This window comes from Rana temporaria, chromosome 11 (genome assembly GCF_905171775.1).
Source record: "Rana temporaria chromosome 11, aRanTem1.1, whole genome shotgun sequence".
In the NCBI taxonomy this organism is placed as follows: Eukaryota; Metazoa; Chordata; class Amphibia; order Anura; family Ranidae; genus Rana; species Rana temporaria.
In genome coordinates, this window is record NC_053499.1 from 39,318,402 (window position 1) to 39,341,333 (window position 22,932).

Consider the following 22,932-nt stretch of genomic DNA (forward strand, 5'->3'; position numbering starts at 1 on the left):
GATATGCACATGACCCACTCCCCAATATTCATCCCACCAGTTAACCACTTAAGCCCGGACCATTATGCAGCTAAAGGACCAGTCCCCTTTTGGAGATTCGGCACTTCAACGTTTTAACTGACAATTGCGCGGTCGTGCGACGGGGCTCCCAAACAACATTGATGTCCTTTTTTACCCACAAATAGAGCTTTCTTTTGGTGGTATTTGATCACCTCTGCGGTTTTTATTTTTTTGCGCTATAAACAAAAATTGAGCGACTATTTTGAAAAAAAAATCATTTTTGCTATAATAAATATCCCCCAAAAATATATAAAAAAAAACATTTTCTTTTCTCAGTTTAGGCCGATACGTATTCTTCTACATATTTTTGGTAAAAAAAAAAATCGCAATAAGTGTTTATTGATTGTTTTGCGCAAAAGTTATAGCGTCTACAAAATAGGGGATAGTTTTATGGCATTTTTATTAATAATTTATTTTTTACTAGTAATGGCGGCGATCAGCGATTTGTATCGTGACTGCGACATTATGGCGGACACATCGGACACTCTTGACACTATTTTGGGACCATCGATATTTTTACAGCAAACAGTGCTATAAAAATGCACTGATTACTGTGAAAATGACACTGGCAGTGAAGGGGTTAACCTGTAGGGGGCGCTAAAGGGGTTAAGTGTTCCCTAATGTGTGTTTCTTACTGTAGGGGGGCATGGCTCGGCATGTGACGTCACTGATCGTCGTTCTCTATGATAGGGAACAGACGATTAGTGACAGGCTCACTAGGAAGCATGGGGAGAGGTTTGTTTACACTTACCTCTCCCCGTTCTTCAGCTCTGTGACCCGATCGCGGGACACCGGTGCCAATCGGGTCCCACTGCACGTTCACGGAGCACAGGACCAGGTCACGAGGGTGCCGGCGGCGGCTCGCTCGCAACCCACGGCTGGGTTTCTTAAAGGGGATGTACATGTACGTCCATATGCCCAGCTGTGTCATTCTGCCGACGTATTTAGTCGTGCGGCGGTTAAAGCGGGGCTAAGGGCATAATTTTTTTTGCAAGCTAAAATTAATCACATTAAATAGTCCCTAAAACATATTAATAGCTCCCCAATCATTCAAGAAATCATTGCAAACACTTGCCTTATATCCTCCAGCTCATGTTGTGGCCGTATCCATCATATGTGTGGGCATGTGAAGCCCAGTTCCTTTTTTCTTCCTGGTTTTCAGGGAAAGGTGCATGCTGGGTGATTTTTATGCACAGTAATGCCCAGAGACTCCTGGGCAATAAGTGTCATCATTTCCCAGGAGGCAATGGGGTCTTAGGACAGGAAGTTGAACCACCTAGGACCAGGAACTAGGCAGATTACGAAATCTGCCTAGTAACAGCCAGATAGAAGTGAGTACATTTATTTTTATTTTTTTACATTAAAGGCAAGCTATTAATAGAAAGTTCATTTTTAGGGTGGAACTCCACTTTAAATCTGAACTCCAGCACACGCAGTTCATTCCTTGGTATCCATGTCCTCAGCGAGGTTAATAAAGGGATGAATAGTCAGCAACGCTTAATTAATGATTACATTTCTTTAATGGATTTATTTGTGAAAGGCCACTTAACCACTTTCAAACCGGACCAATTCTGGCACTCCTCTCCTACATGTAAAAATCATTTTTTTTGCTAGAAAATTACTCAGAACCCCCAAACATTATATATATATATATATATATATATATATATATATATATATATATATATATATATATATATATATATATATATATACAAAATTACATAAACAACAATTCAATGGTAAACCTGAATGAAATATAACAAACTCGGTGAAAGTGTTGAACAAATGTGAGTAATTAATGATAAACACTCTAAAAGAAAAACAAAAAACAAAAAAAAAATGTAAAAAGTCACCAGCACCCTACGCACGTTTCGTCTCAAGAGAACTTTAGTGCTAACTGCTTTTTTTCATCAATTTATCACTTTTTTTTGCGCAGCGTCAGCCTTAGGGCTATTTTTTGCCATTTATATTTATATTTGGGACTCTAAAATTGTTGCTTATTATATCAACTATTGGAGTTGTATTTATGTTTATTATTTTACTAATATAGTTATAGTGTATATGTAATTGTGCTGCACTTACAATTTGTACTTTATGGCTATCAGTGTTGCCAACCTACCAGGTTTAAATTTACTGGCACTACACCCGAAATTTACTGGCACAGCCACATTTTTACTGGCATTTCACAAATGTTACTAAATTACATTTTTAGGTTCAAATTTCAGTATTTAGGCTACAAACAAGTACGCTAGGCAAATAGCAGTGTGATTTAAGGTAGATATTCATTTTTGTTATTTTCGATACAATAAGGGCAAATTATTTAGTCACATCACCCCCTGCCTCCATCCCCCTCTGCCACCAACACCCCCTGCCTTCACCCCCCTTTGTGGTGCCACAATCTTCCTCTGCCTCCAATCTACCTCTGCCTCCAATCTCCCTCTGCCTCCAATCTCCCTCTGCCTCCAATCACCCCCTGCCTCCATCGTCCCCTGCCTCCATCCCCCTCTGCGGTGCCACCAACAACCCCTGTCTCTATCCCCACCCTCTGCGATGCCACCATCCCCCTCTGCAGTGCCTCCAATCACCCCCTGCCTCCAATCACCCCCTGCCTTCAATCACCCCCTGCCACTAACACCCCCTGCCACTAACACCCCCTGCCTCCAATCACCCCCTGCCTCCAATCACCCCCTGCCTCCAATCACCCCCTGCCTTCAATCACCCCCTGCCACTAACACCCCCTGCCTCCAATCTCCCCCTGCCTCCAATCTCCCCAGGCCCCCTGCCTCCAATAACCCCCTGCCCCTATTGTCCCCTGCCTCCATCCCCCTCTGCGGTGCCATCAACAACCCCTGTCTTCATCCCCCACCCTCTGTGGTGCCACCATCCCCCTCTACGGTGCCACCATCACCCCCTGCCTTCAATCACCCCTTGCCTCCAATCTCCATGCACAGTTCCAAGCCGAACCGATCTCGGCTATTTTTACTGGCACATTTCCGCAACCACGGTCATTTACGAACGAGGGGGGGGGGGGAAGTGCCCGTCTTTACGAACTGTCCGTAAAAATACAGAAGGTTGGCAACACTGATGGCTATGAGGAGTGCCTGGTGGACACACTCTACAAAGGGTTAGCAGCAATCTTCGTCTCACTATTAGACAAACAATAAATATTGTTAGATATTTGCACTTATTATATTTAATTTACAGGTTAAAAACAGTGGCATATGCTAGCTTAGTTCCCTCAGGGCACATGCCAAAATCTTATTTTTCAAATAATTCTTGTTCTGGGAAAAAATTAATGTTTCTTATTGAGTCAATAATAATAAATCTACTAAATTCCTAAGTGTACTCTATAAACTCCCACACACGGCACAGAATACAAATTATTCTTTAACCCGTTTCCCATGAACAATGGTGCAGAGTATGCTGTGATTTTCCACCTAAATAACTTTCTTGCCAGATTCTGCTAGGATGATTAAATTATCATACAATCAGTCATTGTCTCTGGTTCTAAAAAAAAATTACAATGCTGTCTACTGTAACAAAGCACCTGTCTTACAGTGTCAAACATGAGTAGAACGTTGGGCACTGAGAGACGTGTCATTTTTCACTTAAGTCCCATCCTAGGGACTCACCACAGCCCTTATCCCTGGCGTAATCCTTACTTATTTTTATAAATGTGGCTCTATTAACCACTTACCCCCCGGACCATATTGCTGCCCAAAGACCAGAGTACTTTTTGCGATTCGGGACTGCGTCGCTTTAACAGACAATTGCGCGGTCGTGCGACGTGTGCCGTCCATTCGGAGCTCTGAGCTGCAGCCAGGAGTGATGTCATTACAGCTCAGCCATTCAAACAGCTAGAGCCTGCAAATCTTGAAGAAAGACTGGGGGAAGATGGAAGCCCTGTCAGTGATGACAGGGCACCGATGGAGGGATTCATTTTAGGGTAAGTCTGTTATAATGTGCCAGTATGTGATCTATACTAGCACATTATGACATCCTGCAGGGGTCCAATTTTTTTTTCCTACGGTTTACTACCACATTAACAGCAATAGTCCTTCACAGCCTGTTGCACAAAGTGTGCTGTGCTTTGTGAATGGCCCGGTGGCAGGGAAGGAGGGGGGGGGGGGGCAAACTTACAGCTGATCTTGCTTGTGGCTTGTCTCCTCCTCTAGTCAGTCCACTCCCCCCACAGTTAGAAACACACAGGAGGGAACACATTTGACCCCTTGATCACCCCCTAGTGTAAACCTCTTCCCTTACCAGTGACATTTACACAGTTATCAGTGCATTTTTATAGGACTGATCCCTGCATCAATGTCAATGGTACAAAAAAATTGTCAAAAGTGTCCAACGCAGTCCTGCTAAAAATGACAGATCGCCACCATTACTAGTAAAATTAAATAAATAATAAAAATGCCATAAATCTATTTCCTATTTTGTAGACGCTTTGGGCCAGATCCACGTACCTTGGTGCATCTATACGTCCGGCGTAGCGTATCTCAGATACACTACGCCGCCTTAACTTACAGCGTATTTTCAGTATCCTCAAAGAATTTGCGCCATTAGTTAAGGCGGCATAGTGTAACTGTGTCGGCGTAAGGGCGCGCAATTCAAATGGATGAGATGGGGGCGTGTTTTATGGTAATTCCTTTTTACCCCACGTAATTGAAGTTTTTTTTGAACAGCGCATGCGCCGTCCGTGGGGGTATCCCAGGGCGCATGCTCGAAATGAAACCCGCAACAAGCCAATGCTTTCGACGTGAACGTAATTCCACGCAAAGCCCTATTCGCAAACGTTTTACGCAAACGCTTACACGACGGATAATTCAACCCTTGCCCGTTGTCCATACTTAACATTGCGTACGCCTCATAGAGCAGGGGTAACTATACACCGAAAAAAGCCTTATGGAAACGACGTAAAAAAATGCGCCGGGGCGGACGTACGTTTGTGGATTGGCGTATCTAATTTGCATACTCGACGCGGAAATCGACGGAAGCGCCACCTAGCGGCCAGCGTAAATATGCACCTTAGCTCCGATCGACGTACTAAGACGTACGCCAGTCGGATCTAGCCCAGCTTCAGGCTTATCTTGTTTTGTGGATACAAAACAAAGATACGCCGGAGCAAACTAGAAGTTACGCGGCTTATCAATAGATACGCCAGCGTAACTGCTTCGTGGATCTGGCCCTATAACTTTTGCGCAAACCAATCAATATGCAATTATTGAGATTTTTATTTTATTTTTACCAAAAATACTGTATGTAGAAGAATACATATCGGCCTAAACTGATTTTTTGGGGATATTTATTATAGCAAAAGGTATAAAATATTGCTTTTTTTTTTCAAAAGTGTCGCTCTTTTTTTGTTTATCGCAAAAACTAAAAACCACAGAGGTGATGAAATACCACCAAATGAAAGCTCTATTTGTGGGAAAAAAAGGACGTCAATGTTGTTTGGGTACAGCGGCGCACGACCGCGCAATTGTCAGTTAAATCGACACAGGACCGTATCGAAAAAATGGGCTGGTCATTCAGGGGGAAATTCTTCCGGTCGTTAAGTAGTTAAAAATACATTTTATGAAATTGTGTCAATTCTCTTTGCATACAATAAAAACGATCAAAATCAATGTTAGTTATGAGATTCCTTCACATGCCATGTCTGACCTTTTGAGTATGGGCCTGTGGGTGTCTGTAGGCATTGAGCCACTCAGTAAAGAATAGCCGATCTCCTGGGTACACTTTAAGAGACAACATTCGATGAATCACTCCAAATGGCAGATGGCAAGTAGTCTCCATCCTATGAATCATTTGTCTTACCAAACAAACAGACATTTGTGTATTTTCCTCCGAAACGTCCAGTATTTATATAAAAAAATAAATAGAAGAAAAAGAGAGAATTGATTTAAAGGAAGCATGGGCACTATATTCTACATCCCCTCCAATTACTGATCATTTATTAAAGTAGACGCAGGGACTGCTGGATTACTTCTTTTAATGAAATGCTTTGAATTGCCAAGGCTGAAGATAATGTTTTATGTACGGCATAAGGCAGTGCCAACATTCATTGTACACCCTATACCCTGTTCACTGCAGATGCCGCAGTGTTTGCAAGTAACTTAAAGGGGTTGTAAAGGTACTATTTTGTTTCCCTAAATAGCTTCCTTTACCTTAGTGCAGTCCTCCTTCACTTACCTCATCCTTCCATTTTGCTTTTTAATGTCCTTATTTCTTCTGAGAAATCCTCACTTCCTGTTCTTCTGTATGTAACTCCACACAGTAATGCAAGGCTTTCTCCCTGGTGTGGAGTGTCGTGCTCGCCCCCTCCCTTGGACGACAGGAGAGTCAGGACGTTCTCTACATTGCAGATAGAGAAAGGAGCTGTGTGCTGGGCATCCTGACTCTCCTGTAGTCCAAGGGAGGGGCGAGCATTACACTCCACACCAGGGAGAAAGCCTTGCATTACTGTGTGGAGTTACAGACAGAAGAACAGGAAGTGAGGATTTCTCAGAAGAAATAAGGACATTTAAAAGCAAAATGGAAGGATGAGGTAAGTGAAGGAGGACTGCACTAAGGTAAAGGAAGCTATTTAGGGAAAAAAAATGTACCTTTACAACCCCTTTAGGTTGGTATATCCCCTGTTTCTAACAAATGTTTAAATGGCTTGTGATGGAAAAGACCCTAAGGGGGGTCAATGCAGACACGATGGAACAGCTCCAAAAACGTACTCCAACAAAACATGCAAGGAGAACGAAAAAACGGTGCTCCAATACTGCAGGTTAAAAATATATATTTGGGTTTTAATGTAATAAAACCAAACAAAACATTGACATTAAAAGTGATCACAATTAAATAGTAAAAAGAGGAAAAACAATATGGGAAGTGGTGTACCAAGCCTTACGTGTTTCGTCCGACTAGGACTTCTACTGGGGCATCTAATAAAATAAGGGACAGAAAGCCCGAAAAACAAAAACAAATGCAGCTACCCTATATAAGACCTGGTAAGCTGCAATATACAGTATCAAGGTTTTGTTTTGGGGTTTGGATATGCTTTTAAAGTCAAGCTGTACTATGCTTTAAAAGAAAAAAAAAAGGAAAAAAATAAGAAAATTCATAAAACTCCTAAAGCATATTATTATTATTCCATTTATGTGTTTATTTTTTTTCCACTTTAACCGGTTTGTATGATGTCATTGTATCCTGGCCTGGGTAAAAAAATGACTTCTCAGATTTCTGTTTGATCAGAGGCATGTCATTTCCTTTCCATTGTCAATTCTGACAGCTAGAAAGGCCAAATTAATTATGGGTTACTGTCCACTATTTTTAATTTCCTTCGTAATTCTTTAAAGAGGTACATCAAAGCCAAATGCAAGTAGCTGTTATAGCAACCTTGGATTAACCTTATGTCACCAAACACTGCTAATATTACTGATCAAAATAATGTGAAAATCTGAAGTAAATGTATCCAATTGTGTTAATAATGCTTTATTGATCCTGCGTGAACTCACATGTAATATGTGTTTAAACCCCCTCCCGTGCACATATATTTAAATGCATTTAATACATTTTTCTTACTAAGAATTTTTTTAATTTAAACAATTTTTTGATATTTAGGTTACTGTTTTTTCATTTTTCAAAAATATATTTAGGGCCAGATCCACATACATTTAGATCGGCGCAGCGTATCAGAGATACACTACGCCGCCGCACCTTACCTGGCGTCAATTCGAATCCTCAGCGAGTTTGCGCCGTAAGTTACGGCAACGTAGTGTATTTCTGGCGGCGGATTTCAAATTGGGCGGGTTGGGGGCGGGTTTCATTTAAATAAAGCGCGTCCCCGCGCCGAATGAAATGCGCATGCGGCGTCCCGAAATTTCACGACGTGCATTGCGCTAAATGACGTCGCTAGGATGTCATTTTTTTAACTTAGACGTGAGTTACGTCCATCCCTATTCACGGACGACTTACGCAAAAAAAAAAATCAAATTTCGACGCGAGAACGACGGCCATACTTAACATGGCAAGTCTATCTATATGCCGCAAAATACCAGCTTTAACTATACGCCGGAAAAAGCCGACTACAGACGACGTTAGAAAATGCGATGGCCGCACGTACGTTCGTGGATCGTCGTAAATCGCCAATTTGCATACCCGACGCTGAAAACGATGCAAACTCCACCCAGCGGGCGCCAAAGTATTGCATCTAAGATCCGAAGGCGTACGAAGCTGTACGCCTGTCGGATCTTACCCAGATGCCGTCGTATCTTGGTTTGAGGATTCAAACTAAAGATACGACGCAGGAAATTTGAAAGTACGCCGGCGTATCAGTAGATACGCCGGTGTACTCTCTCTGTGGATCTGGCCCTTAGAGTCTACTTACAGATAAAAAAAAAAGAGCACAAACTCCCTACAAGTAGAAGCAGACTGGTACATCTATGATGGCAGGAAATACATTTGCATATTTATCGGCTGCTTAACCACTGTATCCCAGAAGTCTGACACCAAGTGACACTTTTTGGGGACCAGTGACACCAATACAGTGATCAGTGCTAAAAATGCACTGTCACTGTATAAAATACACTGGCAGGGAATGGGTTAACATCAGGAGCAATCTTAGGGTTAAATGTGTCCCTAGGGGGTGCTTTTTAAATGTGGGGGATGTGCTTTGACTAAAGGAAAACAGAGATCAGGTTTTCTGCTTAGCAGAACACAAGATCTTAATTTTCCCCTCTGGCAGACTGGTAGTCTGCCTTGTTTACATAGGCAGACCACCATTCTTTCTGCCTCTCCTCATAATGATCAGCAGGTCCCGATGGACATCGCATCCACCAGACCTGCCGTTTGGTTCCCGCTGTGTCCAATATCAGTGGGGGAGGGTGGGTCGCTGGCAGACAGGGTCAGTAAGGCATGACCCCCACCCATTCCTCCCTTTAACCTCAATCTCCCCTCTCGCTCCTAGCACAAATCCCCCTCCTAGCAAATATTCCCCCCCCCCCCTTCGATTCCTCCTCCTAGCAAACTCCCTCCCAAATTAACCTTCCCTGAACAAATAGCCCCCCCACCCACAAACCTCTCATCCCGACCCAAGTACAATGATTCTTGCGGTTGCGAGCTGTGCTCTCTCCCTCCTGTCGTACCAGCGATCCCCCATATAGCACATTATACCAGAGCCATAGATCAAACTGTTCTGCTGCTAGAAGATGAACAGTACTTGCCATAGGGAGTGCTAATCCTACCATGTACAGTCCAAGCTATGGATCCAATGTCACCTGCCATATAAAGGATCACTGGAATGAAAAGAGCGAGAGGGCACGGCCACTGTCACCTCTCTGGACTCTTCACTTCCCCGCTCCAGGCTGCCTTCCCCTTGTCCTAAGTGCAGGGTTGGGGGAGAGGAGCTCAGGCACAATATCCGGTCTGGGAGGGGGAAACAGGAGAAATCATGGCCTAAATCCGGACATGACTTCTCAGCGCCTCCCCCTCCTGTCTCTGTGCAGGAAAGCATCACGGCCGAGGAGAAGGCAATGGTTTTGCCGCCCTGTATGTGTGAGGCAGCTGTCATCTCTTACCGCCGCCTGCCTCTCACATAAACACAAAAATGCATGAGGGATCCCAGACAACCCACACAAGCCACAGGGCAGGCATTACTTGTGCCCGCCCTAGTGTATGCTGCCAGGCAAGCCCTTGGAGTTCCGCCACTGGGCTCCAATCGGGGACATAACCTTGATTTGCCAGGATTTACATCAAATAATGGGACAATCCTGGCAAATCTGGGGCAGTTGAGAGGTATGGTTGTTGACACTATTACATATTCTCCATAGAGATTTCCTTCACAGAAATCCTAAATATGACCTTGCACAACCTCTTAAAGTGAGGATTTCTAACAACTGTTACATGCGTCCCACATTCTGGGGTATACTACACTAAAATTAAGGGTTTCATAATGTATACTATTATCTCATCATTTGATTGCAGGTTCTTTTGTTCACTGTGTAATGAGCTTCACATTTGACAAGAATAAACTGACTATAATTAATTTAAATCTCTACCTTGCTTTAAGCTTATTACACACAAACTGTACAAGCACAAAACAATGGGTTTATCCTATTCGTACAATAATCACCTTTTCTCAGAGAACACTGCAAGATGTACTAATTGCATGTGATTTTTACTGCAAAGGATAACTTGCTCTTCACTATAAAGCCAATTAGTTCCTTTTAGTGCTGTAAGCAATTTAGAATGCCCTTCGACAGGAATGTAAATCCTGGGATTAGTATTATGTGCTGTTGAAAACAGTGATAGCGCCAATAACGAAATCCTTCCCCTGAGTAACAAACTCCCTGGTATTTGAAAATAACAGTATAATAAATGTGAAAAATGTCTGAATTTGGGATGCCTACAGAAACTCACTGGATTAGGACAAAAACGTTTGTATAAATTAATTAAATACGCTGACTTGATGCTTCGGGCAATCTAGACCATTCATGTCCATTGTAAGAGATAACTGTGGCCACTGATGCCACTAAGAGGCCAAACATACTAATTAGCCCGACGAGGAACACGACGAGGAAATTGAGACTTCCATCGAGGAAAAAGAGAACTTGTTCTCTTTTTTCCTCATCGAGTTCCTCGACAGTTTCCTTGGCAAAAAAGCTCTCCCACCAAGTTTCTTGATGTATTCTATCGGGGAAAACGGTCGTGTGTACGAGGTCTTAGGCCGCGTACACACAGTCGGACAAAACCGATGAGAATGGACCGAGGTTCAGTTTCATCGACCGTGTGTATAGCCCATGGGTCTGTTTTCCTTCGGTCCAAAATTTTAAAACATGCTTCAAAATCGAACCGATGGACCGCTGCCCGATCGGTCCAAACTGATGGTTAGTACAGAAAGCATTGGTTCAAAACCCGCGCATGCTCAGAATCAAGTCGACGCATGCTTGGAAGCATTGAACTTCGTTTTATTAAGCACGTTGTGTGTTTGACGTCACCGCGTTTTGACCCGATCGGTTTTTGGAACGATGGTGTGTACGCACATCAGACCATCAGGCCACTTCAGCGGTGAACCGATGGAAATGGCCCGACGGACCATTCTCATCGGTTTGGAACTACCGTGTGTACGCGGCCTTAGGCCCCGTACACACAGTCGGACCGAACCGATGAGAATGAACTGAAGTTCAGTTTCATCGGACCAAACCGACCGTGTGTATAGGCTATCGGTCTGTTTTCCTTCGGTCCAAAATTTTAAAACATGCTTCAAAACCGAACCGATGGACCGCTGCCCGATCGGACCAAACCGATGGTTAGTACAGAATAGCATCGGTTCAAAACCCTCGCATGCTCAGAATCAAGTCGACGCATGCTTGGAAGCATTGAACTTCGTTTTTTTCAGCACGTCGTGTGTTTGACGTCACTGCATTCTGACCCGATCGGATTTTGGACTGACGGTGTGTACACATATCAGGCCGTACGGCCACTTCAGAGGTGAACCGATGAAAACGGTCCAACGGACCAGTCACATCGGTTTGGTCCGACTGTGTGTACAAGGCCTTAGACTTCAAATATCTCACAAGAAAAGGTTAAGAGTCTATGGACATGCTGCAAGCGTGGTTAGGGACGAGTTACATGAGACTATTAGAGGGTACTGCTATTACAGCCCTTTTAACGTTCAATGCTTTTACAAAGAACTGCTAGGGTCTGGGGGTCACCCAAGGATCAAAGGGTCACATGTGGCCCTCTAGCCACAGGTTGGGCACCAAAGTTGTATTCAAAAAGTGGGAAGTAACCTACAGCATGGCAAATGAGGACTTATAGATGTTGCTTCACATGGGGTAGTTTTAAGTTGGTGTGTGTTAAATATAAGAATATTCTCCCAATATTCTGTAAACTTATATTGATGATAAAAGTTCCAAAATAGAAAGTCCTTCCAGTTCTTGTGTAAAAAAAAGAAATAATGGATTTAATAATAAAATTGCATAAGATTACAAGAACAATATTAAAATACATGACCCATGTAGTCTGGATAACCCCTCCTATTTCCTTATACTAGTGCCCCATATTCAAAACCCCTACTCCCCTTATAAAACCCCCTAGTAAAGAGACGACACCTGATTTTGGAGTAAAACTTGGCCATAGCAGCCATTTTTATTAATTAACATAATTAACAATTAATTATTCAAAATAACAATAACTTCCAATAAATTCAAATAAATTCAAATAATTTCAAACAACCATTTTAATGGCAAACATAATCCAGCCTGTTGGTCTTTGACGGTACCCCCAAACATTTTCCATTACCACCACTACACTGCGGGACCTTTTCCATACCCAGGCCTCCAACCGTAAAAGCTCGGAGACACCCCCTTTCCCGCAGTGCAACCAATACCCGTTTTCCAGCAGACACCGTTCCACTGGAATACACAGAGGGGCCATATCACCGCTGGACCCCCCACCACTTCCGTCATATCTGTTCACTTCACCATCCGCTACCACTGCGTAAGTCGTCCGTGAATCGGGATGGATGTAATTCATGTCTATGTTAAAAAAATGACGTCCTTGCGACGTAATTTAGCGCAATGCACGGCAGGAAATTTAGGGACGGCGCATGCGCAGTTCATTCGGCGCGGGGACGCGCTTAATTTAAATGAAACGCGCCCCCCTACTCGCTGATTTGAATTAGGCGCCCTTACGCCGCGAGAGATAGACTACGCTGCCGTAACTTACGGTACAAATTCTTTGTGGATTCAAAGTTTAAACAAGTAAGTTACAGCGGCGTAGCGTATCTCCCATATGCTGCACCGGTGCAGATCTCTGTGGATCTGCCCCTAAGTCTATACAAGATTAACTCTGTAACTATTTTTTTTTTTTATATTTACTCATAGTTGGATTTATACGCGATCTAATGAAGCGTGCAAAGGAGTAAAACAGTATATATCATAGGCTAAACCATATCAGGGGTGAATAGATTCAGTCCGTGGACTCCTGATCATTAGCTGTCTAGTCTGAGTCTGTCCACAAGAGCCAGACCTCCTCAAATTTTTTAGGGCAACCCTGAGACAAAAAGGTAGCTTTGTATAGGGGTACAACCCTATTGATTAGACGCGTCCAGAAGGACAAAGTAGGGGTCGTGGCTGATTTCCACTTGAGCACAATCGCCTACCTGGCATAAAATATGAAGAGACCCAATAAAGTATGCATAGCCTTATTATTGGCCAAAGAATCAATTAACCCCAGGAGACAAATTCCAACCTTTACAGGGACATGCATAGTAGTCAAAGTATATATGAACTGGGTCACATCCCGCCAATAGCTACTTATCTGAGAGGGCACTCCTAATAGATATGGGCAAATCCTGCAGGGTCGCTAGAACACCTCCAACAGCAAGAAGAGGAACTAGGGTAGATACGATGTAGTCTTTGCAGTGTAAAATAAATTCTGTGCACTATTTTAAATTGTATTAACCTGTCTTTAGTCGATATTAATGCTTGGAATGGGCTGTCCCAGAGATCCTCCCAGTCTTCATTATCCAATTCCTGCACCTCTAAGCGCCACAGTAAGCAGAGCATCTAGAACCTCATGAACGTAGGGGCAGTAGTGACTTGTAAATCACTGATAGTGTTTTTTTGAGAGTGTCATCCCGAAGGAGAACCTCCAAATCATCCCGCTCCAATCGAAATGGAGAGGATTCAAATTGGGATGCATATACGCGTCGGAGTTGCAGGAATCTGAAAAAGAACGCATTAGGCAGTGTAAATTTGTTCCTCAATCTGTCAAATGTAAATAGTGCACTCTGTAACTATTTATCATCTAAATTAAATTCATATACCAACATGTATATTCCATGAAACGTCCTTTTTCTTATTTAATATCTTAATCAAGAAATATTACAGTATAAAGAACTTATATTCTTAACTCATACATGAAAAGTTATCCATTTGAGATGGGGGAAGGAAAGCTAATTACTACCATATGTAAGCTTCTCCAAAAAGATGCATGGACTAAGCTATATTAAAATTATTATTATACATGATTTATATAGCGCAAACAGTTCACGCAGAACTTTACAACATGAGGGCAGGTACAGTTATAATACAGATCAATACAGGAGCAATCAGAGGGTCCTGCTCGTTAGAGCTTACAATCTAGGAGGAAGGGTCAAGTAATGCAAAAAGGTAATAGCTGTGGGGGAGGAGGTGATAGAGAAAATAAAAGTTCAGTTGTTGGGTGGAGGCAGCATAGGCTTCTCTGAAGAAAAGGGTTTTACGGGGTCTAAAAGCAAGCAGAGTAGGAAATAATCAGACAAATTGGGGTAGGGAGTTCTATAGGATGGGAGAGGCTCTGGAAAAATCCTGAAGGTGAGAATGAGAGGAAGTAACAGGGGAGCTAGAGAGCAGAAGGTCTTGGGGGGAACGAAGAGAACACTTAGGTTGGTATTTTGAGACTAGGCTAGTGATGTAGCTGGGAGCAGAGTTGTGGATGGCTTTATAAGTTGTTGTTAGTATTTTAACTTTAATTTGTTGGGTGAGCGAATGGAGGGATTGACACAGAGGAGTAGCAGACACTGAACAGTTGGTAAGGTGGATGAGCCTGGCAGCAGCATTCATAACAGACTGAAGGGGGGAATAGCCTATAGGGGGGGTAAGCCAATGAGGAGGGAGTTGCAGTAATCAAGGCAGGACATGACCAGAGAGTGAATTAGGAGCTTAGTGGTGTCATTGGTTAGAAAGTTGCATATTTTGGGAATGTGCGGTGAGGTGGCAAGATTTGGACAGTGAATGGATGTGGGGCCAAAAGGATAGTTCAAAGTCCAGGATTACATCTAGAACTTTGGCGTGAGGAGATGGGCTGATAGTTGTGATATCAATCTTGACAGAGAGATTAGGGGAAGGAAAATGTTGAGCTTGGTTTTGGATAGATTGAGTTTGGGGAATTATACTATTATGATCCAACACATTCATGCACAGTAATGTATCTTAGCAAATATTAGATATTTGAGTAAGAAAAACTTCTAACAGTGTGTAATAAATAAAACCGTTTAATTTCTGTCACGTTCTGGAAACGTAACACTCATATTGGTTGTGCTCTCAACCAAATTGTCAAACCAACCAATGGTTGGTGTCATAACTGATCACATGTGCAGCATCATGGCAGTTGTAGATTAAACAGAGGCAAAGATGGCAGCTTCCTCACGCAAGGCATACTACAGCGAGATCGTGTTTAGCTTCACAGGGATGCACAGTTGTTCCGTGCATTCCTGTGCAGGCAGCCCCATCCATATCAATTGGGACACAGTGGCAGCATGGACACAGCAACTGTTCCCAACTTCACATCCATGCAGTGAGTCTACAGCAAAAGCTCCGCAAGTCTACAGCATGAAAATTCAGCCACAGTGACCTCTGTGGTGGGATAACTATTGCACAACATAACTAAACTAAAACTTGCAGCACACTTGCAGAATGTTTGCAAAATTTTTTTTTAAACAAGGTGAACTTGTCCTTTAACCACTTGCTACCCACTCACCATCAAATGACGGAGGGGCAGTGCGGCGCACGTTTTGGGTGGATGTCATATGATGGCGCACCTAAATGTGTGTGTATGTATATTTGATTAATTTTAACATATAGTTCTGCTTAAAAATGTTGCACTCAAGGCCTAGTAGCTACTCTAATAATCCCTGTGAAATACACTGTTGCTATATAATTCGAGATTTTCCTAGCTTGTGACGGAAAATATTAATTATATGAAGACAGGAGGCGAGTATCTTATGCATTATCTTTCTTTAATAATGCCCATAGCAGAAATACAGTAAACATTTATTGTAACTTAAAAAATTCAAAGAACTACCCTTCCCAGTAGTCCCTGGGCCAGTGTTGCCCCTCCCAGACCGTAGCCTATATAAGGGACTGTCTGAGGTAACCTATTCCTCTTTCTTCATGCGAATTAGTGTAAACAGGAACCGAAAGTCCAATTAGACATCTCCGCGGCTGCCGGGAACCTTCCGACCGGAACACAACATCCGAATCTGGAGGAAACGAAAGGACAAGGCCAACACGGACCAACTTCATCCGGACCAACTTCATCCCAACGGGGACTATAGGAAACCCAAACTATTCGGAGCCGACCGGTCAGTTGTCCTCAGGAACATGGACCAACGGATTCAGTCAACGGCATCCCGACTCCGGATCTGGAACGCAGTAGGAACCTCCAGCTGCGGTGAACTAAACCCATGGATCGAAACGGACAGCAATCCCAACGGGGATAGTGAAAACGAACTCCCGGGGCGTACCAGCCTCCGACTTGCAGGGTGCGTGGTTCATCAGTCTAGAACGAGAGAGAGACAACCACGTGACAGGGTAGGGTTGGGAGGGAAGATACTCGCCTCCTGTCTTCATATAATTAATATTTTCCGTCACAAGCTAGGAAAATCTCGAATTATACATCAGACAGGAGGCTCATATCTTATGCAAGTTCAAAGCTATAACAATGCATATGACCAATAACAATCAAAATAATCCACAACACTGACATAGATATGTGTACCTCCTGTTCAACGCGGGATTGGCGGAAAAGCGGTCGCTGACAACAGTCCGCCGCTATAGTAAGTCACAGAGGAAACCGGGAAGAGAGGATTAACGTAGGAAACGAGGAGTTGAAAGACTTGCGAAGATCGCAGCGAGGCTGTCAAGGACATATAAGTCTGTAGACAGCGGACCACATACAGTTGTGGATGTGCGGGGAAGAACGGGTAGAAAACCGATCGAAGTACCGTCTGGTCCAACGCACGACAGAAAAAGACTTGAGTCTCTGAGGCGAGGAATGACGCCTGGATATGTCCAAAGCCTTGACGTCTGACCCACGATGATGGAAATCAGACACAAGAAGACAGTAAGCTCGAAAGACAGTAACCTCAAAACAGAGTGTCAACGTCCCCCAGCCCGAGAACATGATCATGACCTTGGAAAAATCCCAAGTGTGCTGGTACATTGGGCGATTTAAACTTAACGCCTTCAAAATTGACACACCAACGGATCCAAAGAGTCCGCCAGATAATTGGCTATTACAGACCCTGGCGCTTGAACGGGGTCGACCCGTCGTTGATCACACCAAGTAACCCAGAGTCCCCAGGTAGATCGAGATGCCGATCTAGTCCCGGGGCCCAGTCCAAGGCAGGGAATCCCTAGCTGTTCCCGAAAGGTCGTAGTCTGCGACCGGAACCCCGATACTAACCATGTGAGGAGAGGTAGGATGTGCTTTGTGAGTAGAGGGTGCAGATCCCCGTTCGGACCAGCGAGGAGGTGGGGGGAATGAGGAAACAACCTGGGGAGTTCCACCGTCATCCTCAGAAGGAGGGGAAACCATGGCTGCGTCGGCCACCACGGAGTGAACCGCACGACTGATGCCCTCCGGCTCGCTAAGTGAAGGAGGACCCTGAGGGTCACCGGGAACAGGGGAACACGTAATGTGTCCCCTGTGACCACGTTTGGTGGAGGGCGTCCACATGGTGCGCCTCCGGATCCGGCCTCCGGTTGTAAGAGCGCGGAAACTGGTGGTTCATACGGGGAACAAACAGGTCCATAGAGAAGGATCCGCGAAGTGAGCGAGGATCAGGGACCCTGACCGGTGCGGTCCCCAATCGTTGGAATCGGTCAGGTAACGAGAATCCAATTTGCCACCCTATAGGGATAGTCTGTGGCATATCCCGCAATCGGGACGATGTTGCATTCCAGGCAGAAGTGCCCGAAGTCTTACTAGATCCGCTAGGATTCTGGATCAGGGGCCCACCAAGCGATCGACGTACCGGACTGCGGGTACGTTGTCCGAACGCAATAGCACACAGCAGATGGACGTGCAAAAAAGGCCGTCAGGGGTGTACGTGTTGATGTGCAGCCGAGGGTTCTCTGCGGACCACGTCCTACCGGAGGACGAGGGACTGCACCGAGCACCCCAGCCGAGGCGGCTGGTATCCGACCCTATGACGAAATCCGGTGAGGAGTTGAAAATATCTCGCCATTCCGTTTGACGGCATGACGTAACCACTACCGTAGGTCCACCATGGCTTCACTTAGTTTGTATAGCGAAGCCCCTAGCGAAGATGTAGAGTCTCGAGTCTCTGGAGGGTTCGACAGTGAAGAGGGGCTGGAGAGTGGCCTGGATTGACACCGGGAACAGGCCGACTAAGCGAGTCAGTCCGCGTAAGGACACCCGCTGCTGCCCAGCATGATACTGATGTCTTTGCGGATGGCGGCTAATTGGGTATGGGTAGCCGAAGGATCGCTCGGTTGGTGTCCACCAAGAACCCCAAAAACTCTATCTCCTGAAATGGGGAGATAATAGGTGTTCGTGATCTATGAGGAGTCCCAGATCGCGAAGCGATCCGACCATCCAGGAGGCGTGTTCGCTCGCTAGGCGAGGGGAACCAGCCATTAGAAGTAGGTCGTTCAAGTAGATGTTCAACCTCACCCTTGTTCCACAGGGCAGTAAGTTGGTGAGATTTTTCAAGCTCCCACCGGACGAAAAACCGCCTTTCTTCTTCCTGATCGGGAAGATGTTGTTGAGGAAGTTCAAAGAGAGCGGGTCATCTCTACTATCGGCTGTTTGGTCCAAGGTCTAGCAACCTGTTGTCCATTAGGACGGTGTTTAGGTTTGAAAAACCGAATGGGATGGTGAACCAGGTATACGCCTGGTAATATAACTCCATTTGTCCTACCGTCTTAAAGATATCATCAATTAGCGTGATCCCATTGTGCTAGGTCAACCGGCTTACAGAGGCGGTAGCCTGCTCACTAAGGCGTAGGGTTAGGTGATAGGTCCAGAGATCTAAGACCCAGTACTGTGAGGTCCCAAAGGCCCTCTCTATTCCCTTCCTGGAATACTGAATGATTATGGGATCCACCTCTGGAGTGAGCACCACCGTATTTGGTAATGGAAGGGTGAGTATTCCACCCTCAACTTGTCCGGTTAGCGTACCGATCGATCTCCGGGTCCAGCATTCGATCTATTGGATCACCTCAGGTAGAGGTGCCCAGTCACCGGAGTGTGGGTGGCCAATCACCTCCTGATTGAAAAATGGTACGTCGGCGTCGTCATGGAGCGCCATGTGCCCACTGCTCACATAATCATCATCATTATCATCATCATTTTCATCCTCAGACTCAAAGGTGTTAGCCGCCTCGTACTCCGCGGACGACTCTGGAAGAGTCCACGAGGAGTCTGGCTCAGTCCGTCTAGCGGATCGCTGCCTCTGCATGTGCATCTCCCCGAGGCTCGGGGGTCGATTGGAGTCTGGGAAGGCAGTGGGTCGGCAGGCCCGGGAGGGTACTGCCTGGGGCATGTTATTTACTTCCCCTGCCGGGGAGTCCGTGGGTCGGCAGTCCTGGGAAGGTACTGCCTGGGGCATGTTATGTACTTCCCCTGCCGGGGAGTCAGAGGGTCGGCAGTCCTGGGAGGGTACTGCCTGGGGCATGTTATTTACTTCCCCTGTCGGGGAGTCAATGGGTCGGCAGTCCTGGGAGGGTACTGCCTGGGGCATGTTAATTACTTCCCCTGCCAGGGAGATGGAGGCCACATTAATGTGACGGCGCATACGGGACGCCATGCCCTACTCAGGGGCGTTATATCCTTGCCGGGAGATCCGGACCTAGGGGTGCATATGGGTTGGAACAACCGATGCCCTGGTAGTCTGGACGGACCTACCGACCAGCTCAGGAACCAGTGCAGCACTGAGGTAGGTAGGGCCTTCCAGGGCTGCGTCCACCACTTCAGTGGCACCAGTAGGGAGTAAAGGATCTGTCGCCAGCCACAGGAAAGGAGTAAGCTGTCTGCGGACAGCACGGCCGTGCAGCACAGGAAGATACGGAAGTTATGTACTATAACTTGTATAGTAATTTCTATAATTCATTCAATTATTGTTATAATTTGTTTATTTATTTATATATATATGTATTTATTTATTCAATTATATATAAAGTATAGTTTAATAGTTTATATTTTAAAATTTGTTTATTATATATATTTATATATTTATTTATTTATTCAATCATATAGATTGTATAAATTATTTATTTATAGACATTTATGTTCATTGATTTATTTATATTTATTTAATAAGTCAATAATTTATTCATTCGTATAATTATTAAAATTGATTATTTATTTACATGTATTAATATATTCATTATATGTAGAATAGACTACAGGGGAATAAATTCCCAGAACAAGAACTGATGTTTAATGTAACTGAAGGTGAAGGAGTGACAGAAGCAGGGGAGGGGAGGAATTCCCCACCAGCTAGGTGTGAGTGACAGAAGTTAGATGAGGGGAGATATTCCCCACCACAAGGGGAGCTAGAGGTGAGGCTCGGGGCCGTAGTCTCGCGAGACTACGGCCTAACGTGATTCGCATAGATCAGTGAGATCTACACAGAGTTCCAACCATACAGCCGCCCGCACCCTGGCGTGGCGGCGATGGGGAGAGACGGCCTAGCACACGGAGGATGGGGTCCCCAGGACAGGTCCGCAGCAATGGCGCCGTCGATTTGCGACAATAGCGCGATTGGTGCAGGGAGATCCTCACCGCCATGCCCCCCTCAGAGATGAGACGCTCTGAGGAGAAGAAGGGAGGTAGGAAAAAAGGCGCCGAGATGTTAAAATGGCGTCGTCCTACCTCCAGTCAGAAAACGAGCAGTGTGCAGAGCGCACCGGGGGGAAACAAAAGAAGCAAAGCAGCGGTATATTGTAAAATAAACAAATAAAGAAGCCCAATGACTGTAAGATGTACACATCAGAAGAAACCGCGTTCTCTACAAAACGGGTGGCACAGATAGCAAAGTGGGAAAAGCATACAGCAAAAACTAAACGTTTATCATTTTTTGAAATATCAATTGTGCTTCATAAGACAGAAGGTTGATAGAACAACACACAGATGAAGGTCTGAGGGGATCAGAGGGTATATACAGATACAGGTGGAAGTTGAAGGGAATAGCGGAGGAGGGAAAAACCTCCGTAGCTGTAATAAAAGCCGGGGTGGGAGGGGGGGGGGATCCCCAGCACCCTGTGGAAAGATGATGTGACATTAGGAACTACACAAATTAAAAAGGCTGCTGATAACCAAATAACAAGCAAGCCTACATAAAAGTTATAAACATAGAGTAATGTACTTATCTGAGTTCTGGCTATGAGCAGAAAGAAAGAGGAATAGGTTACCTCAGACAGTCCCTTATATAGGCTACGGTCTGGGAGGGGCAACACTGGCCCAGGGACTGCTGGGAAGGGTAGTTCTTTGAATTTTTTAAGTTACAATAAATGTTTACTGTATTTCTGCTATGGGCATTATTAAAGAAAGATAATGCATAAGATATGAGCCTCCTGTCTGATGTATAATTGAAAACATTAGTTTTAGTTCCTGTTGTGAATGGTAGCCATTTAATTGTATTTGTTCCCAACAGAGATATGTCCTAAACCCTAATGCCGCGTACACACCATCACATTATGTGATGAAAAAAAAACGACACTTTCTGTGAAGTAAAAAATTACGTTTTTGAAACTTCAATTTTCAAAGACGAAGTTGCCTACACACCATCGTTTTCTCACAATGATCTTGCAAAGTGAGGTTACGTTCCACCACGTTTTACCATTGAAGCTCGCTTCATAAGTAGCTTCTGGGCATGCGTGGATGAAAAAACGTCTTAGAAAACGACGTTTTTTGCTACACACGGTCAATTTCTGTGAAGTAAAAAGTGCACTTTTGAAAAATGACACATAAAATTGAAGCATGCTTCAATTTTTTTTGGTCGTTTTTTACAAGACATAAAACGACGTTTTCCCCCACACACAGTCAATTAAAGTGACGTTTTTAAAAACGTCATTTTTTTTCATCACATAAAGTGATGGTGTGTACGCGGCATAAGAAATGTAATATGTAACTAGTTAAAGTGGTTTTTGTTCTTTTATTTTATATTTTAACTTTTTTTTTTTTTGCAACTGCGAACAAAGCTTTAAAGGTTCAGTCCACCCAATTATGATATCTCCATTTTTAGTAGATTGGTAAACCACCTGATAGTTTATTCTATCCTTGGGGATGTTCTTGGTCTGCATACTTGCTGTGGCCAATACCACGGGTTACCATTGAGTTTTTTAATTGATTTATGTTGTATAGAAAACTGCGGGGGGAACTGGAACATTGGTGGGCAGGAAAACCCACAATTACCAGGAGAACAGGAAGGAGTTGGCAGTTATGGCAGGGAGATCTGGCTGTTGGCATATTTAAGACATTGTAGGAGCTAGAGGCCGACTCACTCCAAAAGGGCTCCATCTCTAATGTAAAAATCACTTCTGGGAAGGCTGATCCTTTAACTGCCGATTTTGGAAACATGCAAACCTGCTTCAGCTATATACATTTTTACTGTTTTAGTGATGCCAAGAAATATGTACACTGTATTCATTGTTGGTATCCTGTCTTGGCAGAAACAATTTACAGACACACCGGGGTTATAGATGGGGAATTTGTCCATTTTGAGATCCTAGATACTGCAGGTCAGGTATGGATCTATTTTTTATTCTCACATATTTTTGCATAATTGTGAGCATTGGATTTATAACTGAACAGCTAAGGGGACAATGTCAAGTGCGTTATTCTGCAGCAGTGATTTAAGAGCAAAGTAGAACCGTTTCTGCTGTAATTCACACTGCTTAAGAGCCGGTTCACACAGGAGCGACTCGTCAGGCGACTCAGCCGCCTGACAAGTCACGCTCCGCTCTATTCAATGGAACCGTTCTAATAGGAGCGACTCAAGTCGCTGTGACTTAGAAAAAGGTTCTTGTACGACTTTGGGGGCGACTCGGGGCGACTTGCATTGACTTCAATACAGAAGTCATT

The 22,932-nt window shown here is 44.3% G+C and overlaps 1 protein-coding gene across 1 annotated transcript in view; it reads left to right on the top strand.

Moving 5' to 3' along the window:
- LOC120917232 (ras-related and estrogen-regulated growth inhibitor-like) overlaps positions 1 to 22,932 on the top strand; it is a 91,059-nt gene that overhangs the window by 54,871 nt on the left and 13,256 nt on the right. Inside the window, exon 3 of the mRNA XM_040328370.1 lies at positions 22,521 to 22,594. Within this exon, the coding sequence (XP_040184304.1) occupies positions 22,521 to 22,594 (74 nt within the window). The remainder of the gene's footprint in view (positions 1 to 22,520; positions 22,595 to 22,932) is intronic.